At 45.3% G+C, this 11870-nt stretch overlaps 2 protein-coding genes across 2 annotated transcripts; both read right to left on the reverse strand.

The window, feature by feature from the left end:
- Positions 1 to 2790: 2790 nt before the first annotated feature.
- Positions 2791 to 4392, reverse strand: LOC143885876 (uncharacterized). The gene has a single exon (XM_077389922.1). The coding sequence runs from the start codon at positions 4390 to 4392 to the stop codon at positions 2791 to 2793; it is 1602 nt and encodes a 533-aa protein (XP_077246037.1).
- Positions 4393 to 8636: 4244 nt separating this feature from the next.
- LOC143885877 (uncharacterized) lies at positions 8637 to 9104 on the reverse strand. Its single transcript, XM_077389923.1, has one exon. The coding sequence runs from the start codon at positions 9102 to 9104 to the stop codon at positions 8637 to 8639; it is 468 nt and encodes a 155-aa protein (XP_077246038.1).
- Positions 9105 to 11870: the final 2766 nt, after the last annotated feature.

Here is an 11870-nt window from a genome sequence, read left to right on the forward strand (position 1 = left end):
AAAATGACACCGTTTATCCAATAATTGTTTTCTTATTTAAAATCTTCAACGTTCAAAAGTTTATACTACAACGTTTCGTTATATGATTTTCCATTTCATTTCTGCCAGGATAAGGTTCAAAAGAGAAGCCCTAATGTCCATGGGTCAAAACATATACATGCATAAACGACAACGTTTTGGACCATTAACGGTAGCATTATTGGAAACTTTCAAAGGAAGCCAAGGTCTCTCAAGGTCACAGCCAGGTTGCCGTTTGCAACCCGCTCCGTCAGCATCTCATGCATTTATGGGGGATGCGATATGTATTAAATGCTAGCCGAAAGAGACCACAAAAACTAGTAAAATATTTAAAAGCAGTTTCCTCAAAGAATGGCTGAGATATACTCACTTGCAAACATGGTTTTAGATTTCAACCGAAATTTCGGGTTTCGGTCAACACCGAAACCGAAACCACCGAAATCTGAAATTACCGAAACTTACCAACTTTCGGTCGAAATTTTTTTAAAAAATTATTAATTTTTTATTCCTTTACAAAATTTCAGCCGAAATTATAGAAATTTCTGTAATTTCGGCCAAAAAACCAACATTTTGCACGTCTTTACCGAATTTCGGAATTTCGGCTGAAATTTCGTTTTCGGCCAGTTCCGAAATATATGCGGAAACTGAAATTTCAAACGATGCTCGCAACAAATCCGAGGCTGTTGATCCGAAAATCGGTAACAGGTACGACAGTGACGTAAGAGCTGTATTGGATGACCAGAGGAACTAAGTCCTGGGGGGACCGGAATGAAGCGGAGTGGAGGGACCGAGTCCTGCTGAGAGAGCTAAGTCCTGCACAAGGCAAGCGAGGTCAGAAGACCGACCCGGGTTTTACTCCGGACAGGCCCTTCGACACTCAAGTCAATATGAGCAGGAGTGCAGGGCTAGTTCTGAGAGTTTAGGGTGGAGAGAAGGTTTTTCATTACCCATTGGTTTGAGATTTGAACCCCCTTTTATAGAGGGAAACTCGATGACGTGTCCAAGATAGGTGGCGGCCTGTTATAGGCTGGAGTTCACCTACTCCAGGACAGGTGTCCAGGACACGTGGCGGCCTGCTATAGGCTGGAGTTCACCTACTCCTGGACAAGTGGCGGCCTGCGATAGGTTGGAGTTCACCTACTCCAGGACAGGTGGCGGCCTGCGATAGGCTGGTGTTTTTATACCCCATCAGTTGCCCCCCAGTTCTCTAAGTCATTGTAGTGGCTTGGGGAAGTGTGATGAATTACATTCCTGAACGGGCGGAACCTGTTTGGAAATTTGCTGGATGTGAGTCCGGAAATGGGTCCAGAAAGTTGGCAGTCCGGTCCGGAGATGAGTCCGGAATTTTGGCAGTCCGGCCTGGAGATGAGTCCAGAATTTTGGCAGTTCGGCCCGGAGATGAGTCCGGAATTTGGGCAGTTCGGCCTGGAGATGAGTCCGGAATTTTGGCAGTCCGGCCTGGAGATGAGTCCGGAATTTTGGCAGTCCGGCTCTAAGTCATCAGTCTGGCTTGGGCCGGACTGATTTTTGAAGCATCGTAGAACGCGTCATATCCGGTCCGGCTTGGGCCGGGCTGATTTTTGTCGTTTTGCGCGAAGCGTCATATCCAGTGCGGCTTGGGCCGGGCTGATTTTATGAGTACGGCTTGGCCGGACCGATGCACGAGCACTTAACGGATGCCCTTAATTCCTTGGAGATACACGCGTCTTCACTCACGCCTTTGCCTCGATGCACGTGTCCATCATAAATGGAAGCACGTGGCACCAGTAAAACGTCCTCGAAATGTGTGCCCTTCATTAAATGCACACCGCCTCAGGTAAAACTTATAAAAGAAGGGTTTTACCTTTCATTTTTCACTCTTTACTCTCCATTTTTTACTTTCTCTTCCTTTCTGGCAGTTCGGCCTGCGTAGTGCGTGGTTGTGAACGGCTGCGGATTCGAGAGCTACTAGTTCAAAACCCGGGGATATCAGTTCTGTCCGGTAATCTTCTTGAGCGCGCCTCTCATTCGTTTCTTTTCTTGCTTTCATGTCAAGTAGTAGCTTTAGTTTTGAGTCCGGTTCGGGGGGGGGGGGGTCGACTTCTAGTAGCTCAGGGTCTAGGTCGTCGATTAGGACCCAAGATAGGCCACTTTGGACACCAACCCCCCAAATGGTGAGTCCTGATGTCAGCGTGGATATCCTAAGTAGTGATGACGAGGTGGTCGGGGACGAAGTGATTTTGGATTTGAACACCATTCCGCTCCCGACGGATAGTTATCTCCAAGTAGGGGGGAGTGTTGGTAGTGACGCCGGCGAGGCGTCCACAACGTTTCTCCCTGGCCGGGCAGTTGAGGTTGTGGCGAGGGTCCGGATGGACACCAATCCTAAATACAACATACAGGCTCTTGATGAGGAGAATTACCTTGATGAGTCAGCAATGGCGGTTATTAGGGATAAATACTGTGTTCCCTCTAGGTTCGGGTTGAGGGAGGCGACGGAGGAAGATATGGCCTGTAACGAAAGCCCCGATATTTGTATATACGATGAGTCGCTGAGGGACGGACTCAGCTTCCCTCTGCATCCTTTCTTCGCCGCAGTGCTTCGACACTACGGGCTAGCCCCGGCTCAGGTGGCGCCTAACTCATGGAGGATGCTGACGGGATTCGTATACCTTGTCAAAGGCCGGCTTCAGAGGAACTTGTCTGTGCCGCTGTTCCGCACGTGTGCACAATTGAAGAGGCACAAGGGTGGGGGTTGGATTTATATTAGCCAGCGCCCGGAGGTGAAAATGATCACTGGCATTCCCTCCTCGATACACCTATGGAGGAACATGTTCTTCTACGTTGATCAGGAATAGTAAACCTGACTTCTTTCCTGTAACAGTCTATGTTGGTATGGTTTAAAGTCAACCAATCCATTCCTAATATAACATCGAATTCTAAAATAGGTAAGGAGATAAGATCTACCGATAAGTTTCTACCACAAATATCAACAGAGCATGCTCGATAAACTCCTGATGTAACTAGAGAATTTCCACCAGGCGTTTTAACAGGAAGTTCAAGATCTAACTTCTGAAGTGGTATGCTCAAATGCTTGGCAAACTTTGGTGAAACGAAAGAATGCGTAGAGCCGGAATCAAATAATATATGTGCATTCTTCGAACTTACAGACAAAGTACCTGTCACGACATCATTCGTTGCCTCCACTTCAGCAGTTGTGATAGCAAAAGTAGAGGTCTGTCCCCTTGGCTGTTGTTGTTGTTGTCGACCTCCTCCTACTGCTCTAGGCTTGGTGCATTGATTTGAATAGTGTCCCATTTCGTTACAATTGAAACACTTGATGTCTGGGTGAGCATTCAGAGTCTGCTTGAGGGTTGGCTGACTGTTCCGAGTCAAAGTTGGATTTTGTTCCCATTTTGGGACCGTCTTGCAGTCCTTTGCCACATGTCCTTCCATTCCGCATTGGAAGCATTTTCGTGTCCCCACGTAACAGACACCTCCATGTCTCTTTCCACATTTTGAGCAATGTTGCTGGTCTCCTGCTTCCTTGACATTAGGTCTCTTTGTTCCAGATCCTCCTGGTTGGCTTTCATTCGTTCTCTTTACGCCGGTCAACTTGTTTTTGGACTGCTGAAAGTCCAAATGTTCAATTTCCACTTTCAAAGCACATCTCGCCACGGCTTCGTAGCTTTGAAAATCTAAAGCTACTAATGCTCGCCTGACACTACTAGGCTTTAATTCGTATTGGAATTTGTCCACCTTACTTTGAACGTCAGTCACTAGGTGGGTTGCATATCGAGCCAGTCTTGTGAATTTTGCTTCATATTGGGAGACTGTCTCTCCCTCTTCTTGCTTTAATGAAATAAATTCTCTCACTAGCTGAGCTTTTAGTGGTTGTGGGAAGTATTTTTCGAGGAAGATTCTTTTGAATTCATTCCAACACATTGCGTTCATTTCTTCTTCGGTTTTTGTATTTCGGACTAAATTCCACCACTGATCCGCGTCACCGTCCAATCCATACGTCGCCAATCCTACACGTTGTTGGCTGGTGCAGTCAATCACTGAAAAGATCTTTTCGATAGAGTGAATCCATCTTTCAGCTTCTAAGGGATCTGTAGTTCCCGAGAAGGCAGCAGGATGTTGCCTTATAAACTGCTCCAGTATAGCTCCTTCGTTTTGAAGTGGAGCAGATGGGGCTCGTTGTTGGTTCATGTTTGCTGTCATTGCTTGGGCTAGCTGTGCCAATGCAGTGGCAATGGCATCATTTCCTGCGTTGTTGTTTCTAGCGTTGGCTGTAGGTTGTTCGTTACTTGCTTGCCTTTCTCTGCGTGGCCTGCCACGTCCCCTCCTTGCCTCAGCCTCGATTGGAAAAATATGTTCCTGATTCTCCGCCATCTTCATATCATAGTATCACATTAGTAATCTAAATTATAACTCATAATTAAAAGCATTTATATACAGAAGTATCACAGAAGTCATAAATAGCACATAAGTTCTATATTAACCAACGACTAGCGGTATAGTTAACATATTCTAACTTAACATTTAGATAGGGTAAATTCTAATCCTATCTTTTTGAATCCTAATTTCCAAAATCGACTAAACTTCACTTTGATACCAAATGTAACGCCCCGGATTTTCGGAAATACCAACTCGGTGCGTAGAAGAATATTACACCATCTTTCTCAAAAACTTTCATTATTCCCAATATCTCAAATACAACAACTATGTTTAAAGGGTTTACAAAAATTAGGTCTAACTTATTACATCTTAATTCAAGACATAGTTGATACATATTTAAAACATATTTGTCCTTTAGAACAGTTCTGGATTCAACTCTAGCATTCCTCATCTTTCATCTATACTTCACCTGGGGGTTGGAACAATAAAACAAGGAAAAAAAAAGGGGTGAGCTCAAATAGCCCAGTAGGGTATAAATAACAAGTGATGTAGAATTGTCAAGCTCATAAGAACATGATATTTTGTATATAGGACATCTCACATTATAAACATGGAAAGAAAGAATAAGCACAACATACTTTCCAAACGTATAGAGAAAACTTATAGAACTTGATATCAAGAATTATATATATATATATAATTCATTAAGCATAGATGCTTTCATTCATAGCCATATCTCGACCCATTCATAGCTATACCTCGACTCATAATCCTCTAGATTTACACTCTATAGAGTCGTCTTTACCCACGTGCAGATGGAGGACTATAACGCGTCCACCCGTCATCATATCATAACTCAGTCCATATTCAGAATTAGGGTATCACAAGATAAACTCTAAACATAAACATATCTCACGGAAACAAGTTTCGAGGATACAAAATAGAATTATAGCTTTATCAGTAAAATCATTTATCTGAAAGGAATGGGGTCTGAAAGAAAGGATCCCCCTTGGATTCTCATCAGTTGTGGATCTTAGAAGGATATAAACTCTTATAGCAATTGCGTATAAAGAGAATCAAAGAATATGAAATATTCACATCAAGTATATCAAAAGAGAATCAATGGAAGAAAACTCTTACATGTAGCAAAAGAGAATCAATGGAAGAAAATCCTTACATATAGCAAAAGAGAATCAATGGAAGAAAACCCTTACATATAGCAAAAGAGAATCAATGGAAGAAAACCCTTACATATAGCAAAAGAGAATCAATGGAAGAAAATCCTTACATATAGCAAAAGAGAATCAATGGAAGAAAACCCTTACATATAGTTTTCTGGTCACAGGTTTGTTTGAGCTTACACCTTGGGGTTGATAACCTGTAAATATATTCTAATTTTATCAAATTCATGTTTTAAGGCAGTGTTCTTTCTGTCCAGGTAATGTCCATCTATGTCCAAAATAATGTTCCCTGTGTTCAGTGTTCTCTCTATTAAATTTTTAAGCTCATGGGGCCCAGCAAGCACTATTCATATGGACCCCACATGTTACTATTCATGTGGACCCCACAGGTTACTATGCTCAGCAGTTCATCATTCTTTGATTTAGTTTATTTCTTGGCTACTATGCTCATCAGTTCGCTTTTCTTTGATTAAAGTTTACTTTACGGTTACTATGCTAGCATTTCACCGTTCAAATAAGATGGGCTACTATGCTCAGCAGTTCGCCTTTATTTAATTAAAGTTTACTTTACGGTTACTATGCTAGCATTTCACCGTTCAAATAAGATGGGCTACTATGCTCAGCAGTTCGCCTTTCTTTGATTAAAGTTTACTTTACGGTTACTATGCTAGCATTTCACCGTTCAAATAAGATGGTAAAACTTGCATAATCTATAGCGAGTTATCGCCTCTTATGCATACTTTATCCTAATATTTACATAGGTGGTAGAACCAACTATATTACCCATAATAAATACTTTAACTATCTATATGAAAGACTTACCTTGGTAGTGATGAAGTGGATTTTCTTTTCCTTCTCCTCTCTCTCTTTTTCCCTCTCTCTCTCTTACTCTTTCTTCTCTCTCGTTCTCTTTTCTCTCTCTCTCTCTTTTTTTTTTCTTGTTCTTCTTCTTCTCTTCCTCTATTTATAGGTATTTTTTTTCAACTACAGTCTTAAATTCACAACTACTCTCTTAAATGCTTTTACAAAAATATAGGAATAGTAAAGGTATAAAAAAATGAATAGTAAATGGTGCTTGAATAGTAACAGGATGATTAATATTATTTAATTATTATTTTCGTCGGTGAAGCGCAACTAGTCATTAATGATAGTGGTTGTGGAGTGACCCGCTTAACCAATGAGTTAATGAAAGTGGTTGCGGTGTGTCCTTCTGGTAGTGGTTCCCACTAGTGATGGGTCCCGCTGGCGTTGGGTCCCGCTATTTGTGGGTCCTGCTTGTTGTGGGCCCCACTGGTGGTAGGACCCGCTTGTGTGGGGCCCGCTGATGTGGGACCCACTGTTGGTGGGACCCGCTTGTGAATAGTACTCGGTGGGTCCTACTGTGAATAGTAATTTTGAATAGTTTATCTCAATAGTGAACCTGCATAGTATTTCTGCATAGTAATCTTACGTAGTATTTCTGCATAGTAATCTTGCATAGTGACTATTGTGAATAGTAATTATGAATAGTGACTATTGGTAATTTTTAATATGTGTAAGTATCTACTCATTTTTAGTTGACATCTGGGGCGGTGGTTTAGTGGTAGGAAGCCGTTCAATCCTCGCTCAGCGTTGGGTTCGAATCGCGTACGCCCCATTATGCCAGATGTCCTCATGCCCGATTAACTCGGGGAAAAATGAGTAATGGCCGATGATTACCCACCTATGAGGCCATATATATATTTTACCGGTTATTACATTTAATGAACTGGGTTTCCAGATAGAAGTACCCAAGTTTTAATGAACTAGATTTCCAGATATAAGTACCCAAGTTTTAATGAACTGGGTTTCCAGATATAAGTACCTAAGTTTTAGTGAACTGGGTTTCCAGATATAAGTACCCAAGTTTTAATGAACTGGGTTTCCAGATATAAGTACCCAAGTTTTAATGAACTGGGTTTCCAGATATTAGTACCCAAGTTTTAGCGAACTGGGTCTCTGTATGGTGCGCGGAGATTTACAGAAGAGCTACAAAAGAGTAATTATCATTCATATTCAATATGTACATATTTACAAGTTACTTACATTGGGCGTTCTATTGGTAATATCGGCGGAGGTTCTTTGAGTTCCAGGCGTGGGGTAGCAGATGCTCCCCCAGTGTCTCCAGCTTATAACTTCCCGGGCGAATAACTTCTTTTACTCGGTACGGCCCCTCCCAAGTCGGGGAGAGTTTTCCGACTTTCGTTGGTTGGGAGACGGCAGCTTTCCTCAGGACTAGATCTCCTGTCCGGAAGTTTCTGGGGCGTATCTTCGAATCGTGGTAGTTGGACATTTTTTGTTTGTAGGCGGCGACTCTGATTCAGGATTCTTCCCTAGCCTCTTCCAGTAAGTCGAGATTTGCACGGAGCCTGTCACCATTGAGCTGTTCATTGAAGTTGGTGACTCTGGGAGACGGGAGGCCCACATCGACGGGTATCACCGCCTCCGTTCCAAAGGACAAGTTGAATGGTGACTCTCCGGTCGATGCGCGCAGAGTGGTGCGATATGCCCATAGAACGTGATAAAGCTCATTTGCCTATCGGCCAGCCTTATCATCCAGCCTCTTTTTAATACCTTGGAGCAGGATTCTGTTCGTCACCTCTGTCTGCCCATTCGTCTGGGGGTGCGCTACTGAGGTAAATCTCTGCTCAATCTTCAGGTTAAGGCAGAATTTCCAAATTTTTTTGCAGTCGAACTGTCTTCTGTTGTCTGTTATGAGAACACGGGGGATCCCGAATCTGCAAACTACTGATTTCTAGAAGTAGTTCTGCACGTTTTGCTCTGTGATTTGGGCTAGAGGTTCAGCCTCCACCCACTTGGTGAAATAGTCAATAGCCACGACTACAAACGCGCGCTTGCCGGAGGCCGGTGGAAATGGGCCCAGGATGTCCATTCCCCATACTGCGAAGGGGAGCAGGCTAATGATCGGGGCCATTGATACAGCGGTCTGGTGGATGGTGGGCGAGAATTTCTGACACCACTCGCACCTTTTCACCAGGCTCAGTGCGTCTCGCCTCAAGGTTGGCCAGTACAGCCCTCTCAATAGCACCTTGATTGCCAAAGCCTTGCTCCCAGGTGCTCCCCACAAATTCCTTCGTGCGTCTCTTGCAGGGCGTAGGCGGTGTTGCTTGGCCGGAGGCACTTTAAGTACGGGAGGGTGTAGGACCTTTTGAACAGGTTCTCACCATCTAGGGAAAACCGGGCTCCTCTCTGCACTATTTTGCGGGCGTCCTTCTTTGTTTCGGGAAGTTTCCCGCTGCGCAGATATTCGATAATTTCGTCCATCCAGCAGGATTCGTGCTCCACCTGCATTGCTTCAGTGGCTTCTCTTTCGATACTGGATTTTTGGAGAAACTCCATGCAAATGCTTCCGAGAGCAGTGTATCCAGATGCGGCAAGTTTAGACAGCACATCTGCCTTTGCATTCTCTGTTCGGGGAATTCTGATGACCTCAAAACTTTGGAACTTGCTGGTTAGCCGGCGGACCTTGGAGAGATACTTGACCATGCGTTCGTCACAGGCCTCATAGACCCCTTGGATCTGGTTTGCAACCAACTAGGAGTCGCAGTATGCTCTCAGCCTTTGGGCCTTGACTTGAACGGCGAGATTCATCCCGGCGAGGAGGGCTTCATATTCTGCCTCATTATTGGATGCGCAGAATCCGAACCTTAGGGAATAATCTGCGGTGAAGCTGTCGGGTCCGGTGAGAATCAAACCGGCACCACAGCCACCCTTGTTCGAAGACCCGTCAACGTACACTTCCCAGATAGGTTCAGCGGCTGATGGATCCTGCTCCGCTGGCGCGGGGACGATTTCTGCTTCAGTCCCATCTGCTGCTCGCTCCTCACTAGTGATTGATTTTTCCACAACTGGAGTTTGAACAACTTCTGATTCGGTGATTTGTTGAGGGATGGTGCACTAAGTTACGAAGTCCGCCAGCACTTGAGCCTTTATCGCTGGCCTTGGTAGGTACTGGATGTTGAACTCGCTCAGTTCCACGGCCCATTTTACGAGTCGTCTTGAGATGTCTGGTCGATGGAGAACTTGCCTGAGCGGCTGATCGGTCAGGACTTTTATAGTGTGAGCTTGAAAATACGGCCTCAACTTCCTGGCCGCCATTACCAGCGCGTAAGCCAATTTCTCGACCCGCTAATATCTGATTTCTGCATCATGGAGAACTTTGCTAACATAGTAGATAGGTCTTTGCTGGCGGTGCTCTTCACGAACTAGGACAGCTGCCAGAGCCGTGGGGCTAACGGAGAGATACAGGAGTAGCTCCTCACCTGGTTCCGGCTTTGTCAATAGTGGCGGGGAGGACAAATATTGCTTCAACTCTTCGAACGCGGTCTGGCATTCCTCTGTCCAGGGCGCTGTCTTGAGTCCTTTGACTGCGTTGAAGAAGGGTAGGCACCTCTCTACGGATTTCGAGATGAAGCGCCCCAGCGCGACTATCATTCCTGTGAGCCGCTGTACCTTGCTGATAGTTTTTGGTGGAGTGAGCTCCACCACGGCCTTGATCTTCTCTGGATTGGCCTCTATCCCTCGCTGACTTACCATAAACCCCAAGAACTTTCTTGAGCTGACGCCGAAGGTGCATTTGGTGGGGTTTAGCTTCATGCTGTGCCTTTTCAAGACCTCAAATGTTTATCTCAGATCAGACACGTGATCCTGTGCACTTCGGCTTTTGACCAGCATATCGTCGACATAGACTTCCATGTTTCGGCCGATCTGATTATGAAAAAGTCTATTCACGAGCCTCTGATAAGTGGCTCTGGCATTTTTGAGGCCGAAGGGCATGACACGGTAGCAGTAGGTCCCTTGATCTGTCACAAACGAAGTCTTTGGTATGTCTGATTCATACATCTTGATCTGGTTATATCCGGAGAAAGCGTCCATGAAGCTCAGTAACTCGTGGTCTGCAGTTGCGTCAATGAGCTGATCAATTTTTGGGAGCTGATAGCTGTCCTTGGGACAGGCCTTATTCAGATTAGTGAAGTCAACGCAGGTTCTCCATTTTTCGTTTCTCTTCTTGACAAGGACTACGTTTGCCAACCAGTCTGGATATTGAATCTCCCGAATGAAGTCAGCTTTTAAAAGCCTCTCCACTTCTTGTTTTATCGCCTGCCGTCTTTCGAAAGCGAAATGCCTTCTTTTCTGTTTCACCGGTTTGCAGGTTGTGTCAACACCGAGTCTGTGTATACTGACCTCCGGGTCGATGCCAGGCATATCAATGGGAGCCCACGTAAATACATCTGCATTGTCTTGAAGAAACTCGGTGAGGTGGCATTGGATGTTGCTGCTTAGAGAGGAGCCGATCAGAGCGAATTTATCATTATCTTCTGGGCACAACGGGATGGAGATGAGGTCTTCGACGGGCTGAGTCCCCCGCAGTCCGTCCCTCAAATCGAGTAGCTCAATTGGCAGCGATTCCACTGCATTTTTGCCTTTCAGTGCCATTGCATAGCACTCCCTGGACTGGGGTTGGTCTCCCCGAACTTCACCCACACCGTTTGGCATTATGAATTTCATTTTCTGGTGATAAGCTGAAGCCACCGTACGAATCAGGTTCTGGCCAGGCCGTCCTAAGATAGCATTATATACCGAAGTGGCCCTCACTACTAGGAAATTGACCATGGTGAACGCTTGACAGGGCGGTTCTCCGACAAGGACTGGGAGTTCAATCTGCCCCTCCACTTTCACAACCTCTCCTAAGAAACTAAATAAGTCTGAGTTCGCCGGCTTCAAGCGGTCGTTGCCTATCATCATTTTCTGAAAGGCATGATAGTACAAGATGTCCGTCGAACTCCCGTTGTCTATAAGGATTTTCTTCACTTCCCAGTTAGCGACGAGCATGGTTAAGACCGGTGGATCGTCGTGAGGTAGTATCAGGTTGTCCAGGTCTGCGTCTGAAAAGGAGATTTCATTCTCCGTCTTGGTCTTCTTACTGCTTGTGTGCACGGCGTTAACTCGTCGTGCATAAGCTTTGCAAGCAGCGGAGGATGTGCCCCCGGCGGCAGGTCCACCCATGATCGTACCGATGACCCCCCTTGGTTGGGATCGTGGTGCCTCTTGCTGCGAACTGGATGGCAGCGGGGACTTGTTCCGGGTAGGTGGCGGCTGTGATCGTCGAGGGCTGCGGCCCTGAGGACTCTTTTCTCTGCGCTCCATTTTGCGGCCGTCACTTCGAACGTATTTTTTCAAATAGCCCCGGCCAATCAACTGCTCGATTTCCTCCTTGAGCTGCTAGCATTCGTCGCATTCGTCCGTGTCGTG

Source organism: Tasmannia lanceolata, unplaced genomic scaffold (genome assembly GCF_043159265.1).
Source record: "Tasmannia lanceolata isolate RefF3 unplaced genomic scaffold, GAP_Taslan_0.1 ptg000011l, whole genome shotgun sequence".
Taxonomy (NCBI): domain Eukaryota; kingdom Viridiplantae; phylum Streptophyta; class Magnoliopsida; order Canellales; family Winteraceae; genus Tasmannia; species Tasmannia lanceolata.